This window comes from Sceloporus occidentalis, unplaced genomic scaffold (genome assembly GCF_023333645.1).
Source record: "Sceloporus occidentalis isolate IW3139 unplaced genomic scaffold, rSceOcc1.0.p SCAF_20, whole genome shotgun sequence".
Taxonomy (NCBI): Eukaryota; Metazoa; Chordata; class Lepidosauria; order Squamata; family Phrynosomatidae; genus Sceloporus; species Sceloporus occidentalis.
The window spans coordinates 4,534,623-4,552,898 of NW_028317000.1; the positions used below are offsets into that span (position 1 = coordinate 4,534,623).

Below are 18,276 nucleotides of genomic sequence, written 5' to 3' on the forward strand. Positions count from 1 at the left end.
GGACATAGACATTGTGTATATATATATGTTCACACATGCATATTGTTTTGAATAGCACTATTTGCTTAAGCCTGTTGAACTGTTCTTTCTTTCTTTCTTTCTTTCTTTCTTTCTTTCTTTCTTTCTTTCTTTCTAAGAAATATATTCAGGACCATGTTAGTCATGCAACAAAATATTGCAAGAGGCAATATGTACATCTATCTGTCTGTCCATCCTATCATAGATGTAGACTCCGATCCTTTGCAGGAATTGTTGTGTGTCTTCAAGTCGTTTCCGACTTACAGCTATCCTATCATGGGTTTTTCTTGGCAAGATGTGTTCAGAGGACGTTTGCCATCGCCTTCCGATGAGGCTGAGAAACGTGTACGGGAAAGTAATATTGTGAAAAGTAGTATCATGTTTTGAAAAAGGATTTGAACGTGATGCATGGAAGCTAAGGACCAGAATATACGAACGGAGTATCAGGAACCATCTCTGTCCTCCGTACTTTTTAAATCGGTTGGAGTGCTCCTCTTTTTCCAAAAGCAAATTTAAAATGTATTGAAATCATAAACAAGATGGTAAAAATAGTACATAGAAAGATGTTGCAGCACCTTTGAGACTCACTGAAAGAAAGAAGTTGGCAGCATGAGCTTTCGTAGACTTCAGTCTACTTTCTCAGATGCATCAAATGCATCTGATGCACCTCAAAATGCATTTGAGAAAGCAGACTGAAGTCTACGAAAGCTCATGCTCCTTTTTGCTTCAGTGTCGTGGTTGCTGGCTTCTCAAAGAGGTCTCAAGGCAACCAGAGATAACGTATTTCCGTCATGGCAGGCCTACAAAAGGTGACGCGGCCTGGCAAATCCTTATCTTATATCTGGAAAGTAGGTCATAAATGCAAAGCTTTGCTTTGCGCAACCCAGGAGCAAGTCAGGTTGGCCGAAGCATGAAGCCAAGCACATGGGACACGCCTTTCCCTTGGCTTTTATTCCTGAATATTGGCAAACCTGAATGGCCGGCAACCTCACAGATAAGCTTTCCTTGCCCAGATGTGCTTTACTCCAAGGTTTTAGCATTACTCCACCTTGTAGGGTATGGTTTCCTTGCTCCATCCTATGAGTAATGGAGTTGGTGCTGGCCTGGCATTTGCTAACTTTATCAGATTCAACCTTCAGATGTTTAAGCTCACAACTGTGGTTCCCAAACTTTGGTCCTCCAGGTGTTTTGGACGTCGGCTCCCATCTTGGCCAAGTCGGTTGTGGCTTCTGGGATCCGAAATCCAAAACAAACGGAGGGCCAAAAGACTGGGAACCATTGCCCTAGCAGGAATATTGAGAGCAAACCCTTAATATCTTAAAATGTCCTGGTTTCCCTCTCCTCCTCCCACTTTCTCCCATTGCCCTTGCTGCAAACAAAAGGTACTTTGCACTCCATTAATTCAACAGGGGCAGAAATTTGCTCTTCCCAGTAAGTTTAGGCAAAAGCAAACCGCTGTAACCTCTCCTAGTTTGTGCATTCCTCTTGTTTTCTTCGCCTTGACCACACTCTTGACATTGCTTTGGCCACACATGTCCTGCTTTTTATCTCTGATATGTTAGAGGAGCCAGTCTGGTGTGGTTTGAGTGTTAAAACTACAACTCTGGAGACCAGGGTTCGAATCCTCACTCAGCCATGGAAGCCCACAAGGTGACTTTGAGCAAGTTACATGCTCTCAGCTTCAGAAAAACCCACGATAGGGTGTCTCCATGAGTCTAAAATAACTGGAAAATACACAACAACAACAAAATTAAACCTTCCACACTTTTATTTATGGATGCAGCATCTTAAAAGAGGGTCCCTTCTTATCTCAAGATGGAGTTGCTTGCTCTCTTCGGATGTGTGTGCAGAGCGTATCTGAATACACACACATTTTGTGTGACTTTTTGTAATTGCAAAGAACAGGTTGCGACACGGTCTTTACAATCTGGGCCCAGCTGTGTAGCCCTGATAAGATCTGTGGCAACAAATTGAGAAAGCATTGCAATTAAAGTTCCTTTATTTGCATATCGTAATGGGCCGCCATCTTTGCCTTCTCTTTCACGAAGAGCTAGGACTCCTCAGAAAGCGCTTTGCTTAATAAACCAATGTTTTTACCTCAGCAACCTTTCCTGCAATACCTCAGGATTGCGTAAATATAGGATAAAGCTCTTTGAGGTATTGCGGGAAAGATTCCTGAGGTAAAAATCACTGGGAAAACATTGATTTCTTTTGGTTTATGAGGCAAAGCTCCTTCTGAGGAGTCCAGGCTCAGAAAATTTACCTCAGAAAACTTAGCCACAGCACCTCATCCTTCCTTTTTCTGTAGGATCTAATTACATTTAAATCAATTATCCATTAAATTAAGACGTTTCCTGTCAAAAAGAGGCGACTTAAATACATCTGTCTTTCCGCTCGAATGATTGACTTGAGTTCAAATTTCGGCACGAAGTCATTGGATAAGTTATTAAGCAATGAAAAGAGAGGCTGTGTTGCAGATGCAATACATCATTAATTTTGCAGTTGGTTACACACACACACACACACACACACACACACACACATATATATAATTCATATTTTCATTTTAAAAAAAGCAAAGTTCAGTTGACAATATTGAATTAATGTTTTGCTTTGCACAACTTCCATTCTTTTACCGTCTATAAAGAAATATTACCTGCAAGCTAGGTTTTTATAAGCATGATATTTTCTTTATTAAAGTACAAAACATATAAATGCATATACACACTTTCCATATCTTAAAAACATATAAGGAAAAAACCAAATCTAGCTAACAACAAAACTAACCAAAATCTAACAAGATACACACACACACACACACACACACACACACACACACACAAAACAAGGAGGGAAACAAAGGTTTCTAGCCGCCTCTGAATAAACCTTGCCAGGAAAATAATAATAATAATAATAATAATAATAATAATAATAATAATAATAAACCTAGCCTAGAGAACAATGATAAAAACCCCATGATAGGGTCGGTTTGGGATTGCCATAAGTTGGAAACGACTTAACAGGCACACTTCTCATGTAGCAAAAGCTCAATTTTACCATTTTAAATAATGAACACCATTGTATTGTAGTATATAAAATGTAATATATAATAAACTGTGTATAATGGGACTGGAGCTTCCATGGATTTTGGTATCCATTGGAACCAAACTCCAGCATATGTGCAAATGCATGTAAGGTTGGCCACATTTGCGGCTTTGACTTTTGCAAATTTGATTATTTGCGGGTTTGATTAATATGTTCTTTCTAGGGATTTCTAAGTCCTCCAGCGCAACTCTGCTGGAGGTTGACCATAGAGTTGCGTTGGGGAACCTAGAAATCCCTACTGAAAAGGCTTCTCTAGGCATTTGTAGGTCCTCCAAAATGATTTTATGACCACCTTCTGGCAGAAGTTGACCATAAAGTTGCATTGGAGAGCTTAGACGTTCCTACAGAAAAGACTTCTCTAGGCATTTGTAGATCCTCTATCGTGATTCTATGACCATGAAGTTTGATTGGACCATAAAGTTGCATTGAAGGACCTAGACGTTCCTACAGAAAAGACTTCTCTAGGCATTTGTAGATCCTCTATCGTGATTCTATGACCATGAAGTTTGATTGGACCATAAAGTTGCATTGAAGGACCTAGACGTTCCTACAGAAAAGACTTCTCTAGGCGTTTGTAGACGCTCCACCATGATCCTATGATCAACCTCTGGCAGAAGTTGACCATAGACTTGCACCGGAGAGCCTGGAGATTCCTAGAGAGCTGTTCGCTTAGTTAAAAATAATAGTATTTGTTTTTAATTTAAGTTTTTTTCTACATTTAAGGGGATCCTTCGCCCCCAACCCCAGCGAATGTGGAGTGACCACTGTACAGTGGTACCTCGGGATACGAATTACCCAGGTTACGAAATTTTCAGGATACGAAAAAAACCCATAGGAAATTATTGTTCCGGGTTAAGAAAGTTTTTTCGGGTTACGAAAAAACTTTTGGTGCTTTTCTGCGCGATTTCACACCAAATCGCGGCTTTTCCCCATTAGCGCCTATGGGGATTCGGCTTGCGAAAGCCTTTCGGGTTACGAAATTGACAGCAGAACGAATTAATTTCGTAACCCGAGGCACCACTGTACGTTGAATCATAAAGTGAAGATGTTGCGCGCTCTCAACAACGCATGCAAAACGTTTTGGATCTTGGAACATTTTGGATTTTTTGCATTCTGGATAAGAGAGACCTATATTCTGAAATTAAAAATATATATATATTTGAATATTCTTTTATTTTTAGTCCTAGCCATGTCAGATCAGAGATCCTCAACCACTTTGGCTTGTCGTAAGGGAGGCATGAATTAGTCCCTTGTTTGCAAAGTTGCTTCCTTATTAGGCCACCTTTGCAGGGCTTTCATTCCTGCCTTTGGACTTTCCAGGCAAATACTGCGGAGGTGACTCCACCTGGATCCAGGTGGCACCTGGCCCCGATGCCGTCACCGCATTCCTGGTTACCAGGATACGCTCGGAAACTCCAGAAACCCAGGATCTGTGCATGTTAGCAGCGAGACCAGGCTGGGATTGACACAGCCCGGTATCTGGTGGAGCGAGTTCGAGGCTGCCGTGTCTGGTTCCCAGGAGATACCGGATCATCCAGTTGCAGCCGTCCCTTGGGGCCATCTTGAGAATAGTTATGTTCAGATTCAGACATCTTCAGCCGCTCTCTCAGCCTGGCAGCGTTTGAGACAGTGGCACCAATCCTCATTTAGACTCAGGCTTTTGCCCAATTAACTCTAATTTAGTCAGGTTTTTAAAAAGCACATGCTTCCCTTAAGCGCCTTGCGTGTTCTTTGCCTTCAAGCCATTTCCGGTTTACGGAAACCCTATTTCGTTCCGCTTGAGGACATGCTTCCGAAAGCCTATTTCCACGTCACTGCGTTCCCCCAAAAGCAACTACATTCATCCCTCCATATTTGCGTCTTTGATATTTACGGATCTGATTAATATGTTCTCTCTAGGAACATCTAGGTCCTCCAGCGCAACTCTGTGGTCAACTTTAACTAAACGTCGCACTGAAAGACCTAGAGATTCCTAGAGAGAAGACTCTACTAGGCCTTTGTAGCTCCTCCAGAGCAACTCTATGGTCAACGTTAACTAAAAGTCACACTGAAAGACCTAGAGATTGCTAGAGAGAATACTCTACTAGGCTTTTGTAGCTCCTCCAGCGCAGTCCTATGGTCAGTGTCAGTCGGACGTTGACCACAGAGTTGCCTTTAGTGGTTGTGTGCCTCCAAGTAGTGTCCAAGTTATGGCAACCCTAAGGCGAACCTATAATGGGTGTCCTTGGCAGGGTTTCTTCAGAGGGTTGTTGGCCATTGCCATCTTCTGAGGCTGAGAAAGTGTGACTTGCCCAAGATCAGGTGTTGATCATAGAATCACAGTGGAGGACCTACAAATGCCTAAAGAAGCATTTTCTCTAGGTTCTCCAGCACAACTCTATGGCCAAGTTCTGGCAACTTGGAGGTTCCTAGAGAGAACACAGTAACCAAAGCCACACATAATCGAATCCACAAAAGCCAAAGCCGCAAATGTTTTTTATATTGTATTTTATTTTTATATATTGTTTTATTTGTTATTTTATCATCATCATCATTATCATGAGGGCCGACTGTATAACAAAGGTTTAATCAGGACAGATTGGGACAGATGGAGGGCATGCCTGTTCCTAGGCAAAACCCCATATAATTAGATTTCTTTTGGCCTGGATGAAGATGCTTAATTGGTCCATCTTCACCGCTTTATATAATCAAGTAAGTCAGTTTCCAACACCGCTCCCTAAGCTGACTATATCGGAATGAAACTATATCCATGCTTCCTCGCAATTAAACCCTGCTTCGCTCAATGGGGTTCGCTCCGTACCCAGTAATTTGCAGCCTTCGCCGTCGTGTCCCGGGATTTTAAGTGCGTGAGGGAGTTGCGAGGTATTTTCCAACCCCAATTAGAGTTCTAATATTTTGTATATCACAGTGTCATAGATAGATAGATAGATATAGATATAGATATCTTGGCCGTTGTGAGAATCTTCCGCAATGGGAGAAAATTGTGTTCTCTCTCAAACTGGGCAACGTCACTTTTGCACCGCTGCCTTACAGTTTGCCAAAAAGCAGCCCCTGTTAGGACATAAAACGTGACATAATAACCCCGTAATATAATACGGGATGTTTAATAATCCCATAATTATACCCTCTGATATGTCACAGATGGAAACTGGGACACATGAGCCCAAGCACCTTAAAAGCGTAGTCAAAATGGTGAAGGTTATTAAAGAGGAAGAATGCAAAAGCTAGGAGAGGCGGCTGCGGTTTGCTTTTGCCTGAACCGACTGGGAAAGGCACAAAATCCTCTTTCTTTGTTGAGTCCATTGATCACAAACTCCTTTTGCATTTTCAATTCACTTTGTAGCAATGGAAGTAAGCTGAGGACCAAAGGGGGAAGCGGGGAAAGGAACCAGGATGTTTTAAAATGCAGCCGGAAAAGTGGGACGGCAAAGGATTAATGGGGACTGTCCCTGGCGAACCAGGGCAGCTGGAGGCTATGCATCGTATATTAAATATTGACCTCACTCCCTTAGCGTACGCTAATGGTGTAATTGCAAGCGCGACCGCCGTGTTTAGCATTTATATAGCCTTGTAAAAATACTCAGGATTCCTATGAATGTTCTTGGTATTTGTTGCGGCGGGTGGCCTGCGATGCTCCATATGTTGCTCCGTATGTCGATGAACCTTTGTTAGCATTGCGTTGGATGCTTTCAAGTCGTTTCCGATGGGTTTTCTCGGCAAGTTTTAAAATACAAAAAGGACGTAGTGTATTAATTCAAACTACATAAGCTTCTTGATCTTCCAATTTTACATCTTCCGACTTCCATGTACCTCCAAAATATAAGAAGAAGCATCCCGTAGGAAGAAAAAACCCCATATCAATACCTTGCTTGTTTTTGTCCTCCTAAGTATTTTGTTTCTGTAAAGTATTGCATTCCTCGTTTTTGCGAATAATATATATCAATCAATCGAATTAAACTATAATCACTTCCTTGCTTATTTCATAGTTGTATATCTCTTCTATAGTTCTTCTTCTATAGTTCTTCCATCTTTGTTAATATTTTATTTCCACCTGCCTTTTCAGTCGGTCTTTGCTTGTATTAACTGTCTTTGACCTGACGTTCTCGACATACCTTCCTTTTTGTCTTTTTCACGGCGACCCCATGGATTTCATAGGGTTTTCTTAGACAAGGAAGACTCAGTTTGCCTGTTCCTTCCTCTGGAATATAGCCTATGGCACCTAGTATTTGTTGGTGGTTCCTCGTCCAAGTACCAACCAGGGCTGACCTTGCTTAGCTTCCAAGATCGGATGGGATCGGGTGGCTTTCGGGTTTTTAATGTTCATTTCTGACTTACGCCATCTAATGGGGTTTTCTTGGCAAGTGTTTTCAGGGTGGATTTGCCAGTGCCATCCTCTGAGGCTGAGAGAATAGGACCTGCCCAAGGTTATCCAATGGATTTCCATGGCTGAATGGGGATTCGAACCCTGGTCTCCAAAGTCCTAGTCCAACCACGCTAGCTCCCATGGGATGCATTAGAAGAACCCAACAGTGTATAACTTTGAATACGGATGTCCAACAGATGTCCAAAAGGCCTTTTGGAGTCTCTCCTTCATCTCTGCCACTGACTCAGGACTGTCTCCTTGGTCATGCCAGCTCTCTTGCATTTCCTTTGTGTTCAGAAAGAAAAGCAAACAGCGAAGAGGAGTGAGTCACGGTTTTCTGAATTCTTTCCCGGAGGGTTGTTTTGAGCTTTAGAATATATGCATTTCAAATGCCAAAGTTTGTGGCTGGTCCAGGATGCTTGCATCCCTCCAGGGCATTTTGGAGGCGCATGGTAAGAGTGCGTAACCCTCTTGCCTTTATGTCACCTTTATGGCGTGTCCCTCGCTTCCTGGCCATCGTGTTTGTCCAAATGGAGCTTTGGAAATCGTGAGCTTCAACAATGCTGTGCAATATGATGCCGGTGTGTCTGGAGACGCTCTTGTTTAGGTTGCCAACTGATTGGTGCGTTGGGATGAAGGATCGCTCCTCGACTTTTGCTAGAGTTACCATGAGTCCAGGTCAATGTGAAGGCAGTTGACAACAAGAAATTGAATTTCTAAAGGGTAGTCTGAGCAGAATAAATTAGGACAGGATACATACACTTCCTTATCCATCACTTGTATCCCTCCCATGCCAATCTTTTGCAAACATGTTGGAAAAACCAACGCAGGGCTAAGAAGCTACGTTCTTGTGAGTCTCCCTCCAAGGAACGGTGAGCAAACCAGCCTGCATTTCTAGGCAAAACATGGGGATGTATTCTCCTTACCCTACAATCAAAGAGTTGGAAGAGACCCCAAAAAGGGCCATCCAGTCCAACCCCATTTTGCCATGCAGGAACTCTCAATCAAAGCATCCCTATTGACAGATGGCCATCCAGCCTCTGCTTAAAGACCTCCAAAGAAGGGGGCTCCATCATACTCTGCGGCAATGCCTTCCACTGTCGAAAAGCTTTTACTGTCAAGTTCTTCCTAATGTTTTGTTTGAATCTGTTTCCTTTACTTTGAATCCATTGCTCCTTGTGCTATTCTCTGGAGCAGCAGAAAACAATCTTGCTTCCTCCTCAATGTGACACCCCTCCAAGCACTGAAACAGGGCTTTCATATCACCTCTCAACCGTCTCTTCTCCAGGCTGAACATCCCCAGCTCCCTATGCCTCTCCTCATAAGGCATGGCTTCCTGTGTTCCATGATTACATCCACAGCCAAGAAAACGTACAATTGTAGCCCTGGTCGTTTTTTACCTTGCGGATCACTCAAGAATATAGTTAAACATTATGCCAAGGGTGGTATTTACATGAGGATTATTTGATGGAAGGAAGGTAAGAGGGGTCACGCACCTGAGATGCTACGGATGGGTAAGAAAAACAGTTAAATCTGGTTTATGCCACACTTTACTGGAAAGACTATCTGGCCACTCCTTACCTGTGAAATAAGAGCCTCTCCAGTTTACCTTACAATAACCAGGTGTAGCGAAGGCCTTCCACCTCCAGCCTGCCTCTGCTACTGGCCTCCGATGAGCTCACTTTTTGGGAACGTAGCAATTACAGGCTTCGCAAGGAGAAAAGACGGAGAGGAGAGCGCCACGGGGGTAGTGGCACACCTCAGTGCCAAGGGAGAGGAGGCGCAACCGGCTCCTTCGCCCGAGACGGCGCTGGTGCCAACGGATGCGCCTCACCGGGGAGAAGCCATGGCCCTCTGGAGCCGTCCCAGGAGGCTCTCTGGACCTGCCGCAGTCGGAGGAGGATTATCGCGGATTACAAAGGAGGAGAAGAGGGTCCTTTGCTTGGAGGTAAGGCGGATAAACCTTGCTAGGTCCAGGTGTACATCCCTTATCAAAGCCTCTGACAGAGAAGCTCTTGTTTACACCTGCCTGGCCCTCCTTTCCATCCTCATGGACCCGCTCCAGCCGGCCGAAGGGCAAATTCAAATCAATTCCGATCCGCATCTGGTTCACACTTGCGCAGAATCAGTTTATCCAAAAAGACGCGGGTTAAATGGGTCTAGCGCATGGCCCCTTCTCCGAATCGCTTTAAACCGATTTGCGGACCGGTTTTAAACGTAGTGGGAATGAGGCCCTAGAACATGGTTGCATAGCCCCAAAAACCCACAGAAAACTATGGATGCCAGCCACAAAAGCCTTCAACTTCACAATACGTAAATAACATGCGCATAAAGATAAGCGCATATATATAAAGATCCCACCCAGAGTGAGCTTGTTTTACGTTCCTCTGTGGCAAAATAATCACATCTCTCATGTCGATTCTGCAACGTGAAACAGAACCTCCGTCTCTTTGACGGCAAACAAAATGGAGGGGGAGGTGAGCCTTTATGCGCTGGCCCCAAAATGGTGGGTTGAAGGGGCGTAAAGGTAGATCGGGTGGGCGGTTTGCGGAGGTCAAACCTGAGGAAATCCCCGCCTGCACATGCTGCACCAGCTCCGTGACGCAACGTGTGATTGACTTATGGAACTCCCTGCCACAAGATGCGGATGATGATAACCTTAAGAAGCCTGGCTTAAGAAAGGGTGAGTCAAATTCAAGGGAAAGGATGAGGCTTATCAGCCTCCATTAAATCAGTAAATCGACTTAATGGATCCTCTGGGTGTAGCAGAAGTCTAGCTCTGAATGTTAAGCGATGAGAAGGAAACCCAAGAGAAAAGTTAATTCTCTGGTAATAATAATACTAATAATAAGTTTTATTTGTATGCTGTAAATATTTAATTACGGCCCACCATTAAATGTTCCTTCAGTGCCCACAATTTAACGTCAAGCTTTAGCTGAGCATTGAGAGGCAATGCAATCGTAGCAAATATCAAAGTGTGGGAAGAGGTCAACGGGTCGGGTGATTCCCCTGGATGCGGGCCTCGGGTTCGAATCTCTTCTCAGCCATTAAAACCCATGCAAATGTGCTCTCAGCCGTCGAAAAGCCAGGAGGCAACCTGAAGGCGCATGACAGCCATGAGTGGAGCGCATGGCGTTGCAAGGGACGCTCATTACAGAAATAGAGCGGCAGGGTATTTTTTATTGGTAGTAAAAACAAATAGCCTCACAGGACAGGATATTAGTCATAATAACAAACAATATCCCAATTTTCTGCATTAGTAATTGGAATACAAAGCCAACAGCGTCATGGCTATTAGTCGGGGTGGCTACCATTAGTTGTCGTTGTCGTTGTGAGCCTTGGAGGCGTTACTCAATTATGGTGACCCTATGGCTATAATGAGGTTTTCTGGGCAAGATACGTTCAGAGAAGGTTTGGCATTGCAGGAATAATCCAGTTTTGAGATTAAATTCAAATTTTGAAATGTGAAAATTTAAAACAAACCTGGGAGCCCTCCTTTCTTCGACATTTTAAAGAATTATTTAATAAATAAGTAAACACTTAATAAATAAATAAATATTAAACAATAATAAAAATAACAAAAGCGTTTTATTTATATGCTGTAAATATTTAATAAGTAAATAAACTTGTAATAAATATGAAATTAATACATATTTAATAAATAATAAGAGTTTTATTTATATGCTGTAAATATTTAATAAATAAGTAAATAAATATTTAGTAAATATTTAATAAATAATAAGTATTTATATGCAGTAAATATTTAATAAATAAGTAAATAAATATTTAATAAATATTTAATTATCATTATTATTAATAATAAGAGTTTTATTTATATGCTGTAAATATTTAATAAACAAGTAAATAAATATTAAATAAATAATAAGTATTTATATGCTTTAAATATTTAATAAATAAATATTTAATAAATACATACTAAATACATAAATATGTAATAAATAATGATAGTTTTATTTACATGCTGTAAATATTGAATAAATAAGTAAATAAATATTTAATAAATAAGTAAAATACTTAATAAATAAATATTTAATTATTAATAATAAAAGTTTTATTTATATGCTGTAAATAATGAATAAGTAAATAAATATTAAATAAATATTAAATTTTTATTATTAATAAGAGTTTTATTTATATGCTGTAAATATTTAATAAATAAGTAAATAAATATTTAATAAATAATTTTTTAAAAAAGATATGTAGTGCAAAATACAGATGTTGGAGGAGCAGTGGTGCAGTCCTTACCCCATTGCACTGTTTGCATCCACACTGCAGAAATAACCCACTTTGACACCGCTTTAACTGTTCTGGCGCAGTGCTTTCTGGGAACTGTAGTTTGCAGTGCTTGCTGCCAGTCAGAAAAGGGAGCTGAGGTGGGCGTGGTTAGAGGCGGGGCAAAGGACAGAGGAGGGGAGGTGGGCGTGGTCTCAGAGAAAGGAAAGGGGCGTGGTTAGAGGCCGGGGAAAGGACGGAGGGGTGGGCGTGGTCTTAGGGAAAGAGAAGGGGCGTGGTCTGTATATAAGGAGCGGGCGTGGCTCTGTTCGCCTTCATTCGACGCTGGACGCCGCTGTGCTCGGATCTCGTAATGAACAGCGAGAGAAGCCTTTGCACTTTGGTGGATCTGCCTTCGGAGGGAGAAAGCTCAGTAAGTAGCCAAATCCCTATTGTTTCCTTAAGATGAGAAAGCAGGCCCTTCTGCCAATATTGCAATGAGCTGCTTTTCGAGGCGTTTCTATTTTATGGCCTTTTGGTTTTGTAAGAGAAAGGAGATCAAAGTAAACATCTTGTTTGTTTAATTATTTTAATTCCTTATCCTTAAATGATGCTTTAAAGGGTAACTTTTCATGCTTTTTTTCTATGTCACCTTTGGAGGCATTTTTGGTTTTGCAAAAGAAGGGAGAGAAGAGCAAGCATCTTATGTATTTATTTAGTTATTTTAATTCTCTACTAAGATGATGCTTTAAACTTTATTTTATTTATTTATTTTAATTTCCTATATTAAAATGAGGCTTTAAGGTAATTTTATTTTATTTATTAATTTTAATGCCTTATATTAAAACGAGGCTTTAAAGGTAACTTTATTTTATTTATTTATTTATTTAAATAAAGGTAAGGCTATTTAATTTATTTATTTAAATTCCCTATATTAAATAGAACTTTATTCTATTTAATTATTTTAATTCCCTATATTAAATGTAATTTTACTTTATTTATTTATTTTAATTCCCTATATTAAATGGAACTTCATTTTATTTATTTATTTTAATTCCCTATATTAAGTGGAACTTTATTCTATTTATTTATTTTAATTTCCTATATTAAATGTAATTTTACTTTATTTATTTATTTTAATTCCCTATATTAAATGGAACTTTATTTTATTTATTTATTTTAATTCCCTATATTAAGTGGAACTTTATTCTATTTATTTATTTTAATTCCCTATATTAGATGGAACTTTATTCTATTTATTCATTTTAATTCCCTATATTGTGGAACTTTATTCTATTTATTTATTTTAATTCCCTATATTAAATGGAACTTTATTCTATTTATTTATTTTAATTCCCTATATTAAGTGGAACTTTATTCTATTTATTTATTTTAATTCCCTATATTAAGTGGAACTTTATTCTATTTATTTATTTTAATTCCCAATATAAATGTAACTTTATTCTATTTATTTATTTTAATTCCCTATATTAAAATGAGGCATTAAAGGTAACTTTATTCTATTTATTTATTTTAATGCCTTATATTAAAGTGATGCTTTAAAGGTAACGGTATGCTTTTTCTCTGTTACTTTTGGAGGTGTTTATATTTTATGGCATTTTGGCTTTGCCAGAGGAAAGAGACAAGATCAAACATATTATTATTAATGTTGTTGTTGTTGTTGTTATTGTTATTATTGTTATCATTGTTATAATTGTTGTTGTTGTTGTTATTTTATATTAAAGTCATTTCTATTAAAGGTAGCTTTGCATACTGCTTGTATGTCGCCTTTGGAGGCATTTCTATTTCATGTCATTTTTGGCTTTGCGAGAGAAACGATAATAATAATCGGATATTAAGAATAAAACTGCACCGTCAGAAATACATACAAAAGGACCCTTTGCATATATCTGTAGTTAGAGAGTAGTTAGTCTCAAAGGCGCTGCTACAAGAGCCTTTCGCCTCTTGCTTTTTCTGACTTTGTCTTTGAATGCTGTCAAATCCATGTATATTTTTGACAGTGCGGCTCTTATATTTTAATACAGGTAACACATTTCCTTGGCCAGAGAGCCTAAAAGGGAGAGACGGCTGCCAAATATGAATAAAACCTGTGTCAAAAAGCCAAAATACATACATAAATTTGGCTGGGACACAACAGCCCAATGTTGATACAACAAGGAAAGTAGCCAGATATTGCTTTCTCCTCTGTATATATCCCTTTTTTACAGCCTTGAGAACCTTTAATGGTCGACTCAGAATTAAACCCAGTTTATTTTTCAGGAAACTAGATAGAGGATTCGCAGATCTTGGTTGAATCCGTTTTGTCCTAATGTTGGGAGTCATGACTATGAAACGCATGTCTTAAACTTTGTGTCACAAAGATTTGCGCCAGATGCCAAAAAGCAAACCTTGGTCTTGGCGTTTGATACAAGGAACGCTGCTTTTCAACCCCGTTTTATATAAACTGGGCCCTAAACATGCATCGATTTGGGTATCCAAAGGTTAAGGGTGAAGGACCCCCGTGAATATGGGGAAAGATGCGGATAAACACACATACTATTCTTTTTTCCCTAAGAGAACTCCTCTCTATTATTACTATTAGGATATTATTATTAATATATTAGTATAATAATATAAATCAATACAGTTACTGTATATACTTGACTATAAGTTGAGCTCATATATAAGTCGAGGGCAGGTTTGGGGACCAAAATTATGCATTTTGATATGACCCACAGATAAGTCGAGGGCGAAACTTAGAGGCACGTAATGAAGGATGCAAAGGACAAAGTAAAGGAAGACCAAGCAAAGGACATACACATTTCCAGCAGACATTACTATTTGTGCTCATACTAAAGGCTGGATGGATGAGAGAGTAGAAGGGGGTCGGTGCTTCCAGGGCACATTAAACTCTTGCCTTTCATCATATAGATAAATATATATAAATGTTTTTAATTGTACTATTTTTTAATGCTGTGAAGCCACTCTGAGTCCGGATCCTGGGAAAAGAGCAGGATATAAATACATACATACATACATAAAATGATACATATATATATGTTGTGTGTGTGTGTGATGTAAAATACCATACTTACAATGACCCATGGATAAGTCGACTCAGGTTTTTGGGGTCAATTTTAACCTAAATTTCTGGACTTATTATACATGAATATATGTATTATTATTATTATTATTATTATTATTATTATTATTATTATTCCTCTCTAGGAATCTCCAGCTCCTCCAGTGCAGTTAACATCTGCCAGAAGTTGACCCTAGAAGCATCTTAGAGGGTCCAGAAATGCCTAGAGTAGTGTTTTCTCTTGGAGCTTCTAGGTTCTCCAATACAACTCTATGGTCAACTTCTTCTGGCAGAGTTGCGCTGGAGGACCTAGCGATTCCTAAAGAGAACATATGAATCAAACCCGCAAATAACCAAATCTGTAAAAGTCAAAGCCGCAAATACAAGGGCTAACTGTACTTAGGGAGGAAGAGACTGGTTGTTGTTAACTGCTGTCAAGTCGACTTTTGACATGGTGACCCTATAAATGAGAGACCTCCAAGTCGCCTCATCCTCAGGGCTTGCCGATTCGGGGCTGTGGCTTCCCTGACTGAATCTATCCATCTATTTTCCTATTGCCCCCCACTTTGTCAAGCATTATTGTCTTTTCTAGTACAGTGGGCCCTTGGTATCCGCTGGGGTTTGGTTGCAGGATCCCCCGTGGATAACAAAATCTGTGGATGCTCAAGTCCCATTAAATACAATGGCACAGCAAAATGGTGTCCCTTATATAAAATGCCAAAATCAAGGTTTGCTATTTGGAACTGATAACTTTTCTGCGGATAAGGAGGGCCAACTATAAGTCCTTTCTTCTCATGATAGGACCAAAGTTTCGTCATCTTTGCTTCTAGAGGGAGGTCAGACTTGACTTGCTCTCGGACGCATCGGTTTCTCTTCTTAGCGGTCCATATATTTGCACAACTTTCCTCCAGCACCATATTTCAAATGAAGTTGGTTTCTTTCCTATCATCTTCCTTCACTATCCAATTGTATATTCTAAAAAAACATTTTCCAGCTGTGAATCTGGGGATATATATATATATGAGCTTGGCTACTAAGTTGGAAACCGCAAGACATGTGAAGACTAGTGAAAGAAAAACAGTAATCATCGCTGGATTTGGAAGAAGCCTTCAGGTGGTCTCTAGAAGGTTTATAGCGTTTCTTACTTAGGCAAGAGTCAGCTGGCCCTGTTGTTTCATTTTACATGTGCGTGTTGTTAAGTTTCTGCTACAAGAAACAAGTTGCAACTCCTCTTCCCTTGTTTTGTGGTGTAGGAACCTATCCCTATTTAACACATTATGGACTTTCTGGCTTTTTGAAAGCTTTTCCAAAATACGCTGCAGAGATAATCCAGTGTGAGACAGCTTTAACTGCCCAGTCTCAAACTGGATTATTTAGGCAGTGTATTTGCACCTTGGAAGCAGCTCTAGACATAGTAGAACTGCCTCCAGAAGAAAATTGAGCTAAATACATGTAGCATGATGTGCACCTTTGAGATTTCCAGAATGTTTCGTTACTCCAAAAGTGGAGCGAAACAAAGAGGTATGTGGAACTGGAAGGTCTCCTTAAACCCAGGTTGGTCTGACCCAGGAGACGAAATGCACTCTCTGCCCTAGGAGAGTTGTAAAGGAGGTTGTAATTCATCTCTCTGCCTTTTATCTCCCTTCTCTTCCTTGTTTTTAAACTATCAGTCCTCCCTCCTGGACAGATTCTTCGAATTCCTGAAGCAAGGCTTGAACTTTGCAACTCTTTGTCGGTGGATGCTGTGTGCCTTTCAAGTCATTTCTGACTTGCAGAGGCTCAAAGGTGATGCTTTTCTTCGCCAGATATGTTCAGAGGGGTTTTGCCGTCGCCTTCCTCTGAGGCTGAGATGGTGTGACTTGGCCGAGGTCGCCTAGTGGGTCTCCTAGACCGAATGGGGATTCGAACTCTGGTCTCCCTGAGTCTTGAGTCGACACTTAAACCGTTACACTGTACTGGCAATAACTGGAACATCTTACTCTTTTCCTAAAGTGAGTGATTTAAAAACATCATCCACATGGTTTAGTTTACAGTAAGCCATCGTCAGCCTAGGATTCTGTTCCTATATTGGAAGAATCATAAGATAAATTGAAATTTTGACCACGATTCTTGGAGAATCATAGGATAATGGGAAATATTTGACTGTGGTTCTTGAAGGATTGTGGGATAATGGGAAACATTTGACCACGATTCTTGAAGGTCAACTGACTGCCACCTCAACCCTAATTTTAAGATGAAGACTTTTTGAGCCAGCATGGCATAGTGGTTTGAACATTAGACTACAACTCTGGAGACCAGGGTTTGAATCTCAGATACAGGAACTCTTTGGTTGACCCTGGGCAAGTCGCACACTCTCAGCCTCACAAAACTTTGTGATAATATAAGCTGGAAATGACTTGAAGGCACACAACAACAATAGTGGAGTTCTAGCACCCAAAGTAAGGACCGCTTACTCCTCTCCAGTTTTGGTTTCGAAACATCTCCCCCGGCGATAACAGGCCTGAAATGGGGTGGACAAACCTCCTAACCCCCCGAAGCATCTAAAACCTGGTTGCAATGCCTGTTTTTCCCCTGAATGATTCAGTGTCTTGGTAGCTCTCTCCTGCCCACACCTTGAGGGCTGTGTTTTGAAGAGTGTGGGAAGGCTGCAGAGGAGGAAAGGTTCCCTGGTGTTTTAATCGGACGTGACCCTGGGGCTTATCTGGCAGGATTACGAACGTCGAACTCCTCCGTTATCCAGAAACCTCTGAAATGGCTGCTCTGTGACTCAGGTCTTGTTTTTTGCCTTGTAACCTTTCTTTCTTTTCTCTTTGAAAGCACCTCCTCTTTGGCACCAGAGTTTCCCTAGACAGAGTTATAGCTATGGGATGATTTAAGCATCGTCTGCCTTCAGTGTTGTGTTCTTCAGCACCTGTCATTCTCAGGAGATCAGCTTTGCAAAGGAGTCTGCTCCAAGCCAGTTCTTACATTTCACTCGGTGTCGGTGGGTCCATTTTCATGGTGGCCTTTCTCTCATAAAGCTCTCACCTGTCCTCACAACATGCCTATGAGGTAGGAAAGACACACATGTGCAACCAACTTGAGTGCACCCAGAGCATTTTGAACCCTGGCCTGCCTGGTCAGACACCAGTAATTTGCTCTCTGGCTATAATATGCAATTGAGTTTGTTGTTGTTATGTGCCTTCAAGTCATTTCCGACTTACGGCACTCCTGAGGTTTTCTTGGCAACTTTCTTCAGAGGGAGTTTGCCGTTGCTATCCTCTGAGGCTGAGAGTGTGTGACTTGCCCAAGATCACCCAAGGGAATTGAACCCTGTTCTTAGAGTCATAGTCCAACACTAGGACCACTATATCATGCTGGCTGCCTTCTTTTGACATACAGGAATGTTAAAAGAAAAGGTTTGTCCTGGTTTAACTACCTTCCAGTCTAACCTGTTTGATCCACTGAAAGATTCAGGTCTTCCTGAATCAAGTCG

At 40.6% G+C, this 18,276-nt stretch overlaps 1 protein-coding gene across 3 annotated transcripts in view; it reads left to right on the top strand.

The window, feature by feature from the left end:
• The first annotated feature begins 9,135 nt into the window (after positions 1-9,135).
• Positions 9,136-18,276, top strand: part of TUFT1 (tuftelin 1) — a 28,035-nt gene continuing 18,894 nt past the window's right edge. The window contains exon 1 of one of the 3 annotated variants that reach the window (XM_089483041.1): positions 9,136-9,434. In XM_089483041.1, coding sequence (XP_089339167.1) covers positions 9,159-9,434 — 276 coding nt within the window. In that variant the 5' untranslated portion in view covers positions 9,136-9,158. Of the gene's footprint in view, positions 9,435-12,070; positions 12,153-18,276 lie in introns of those variants that run through there. The other 2 variants (XM_089483040.1, XM_089483042.1) reach the window with 2 other exon arrangements.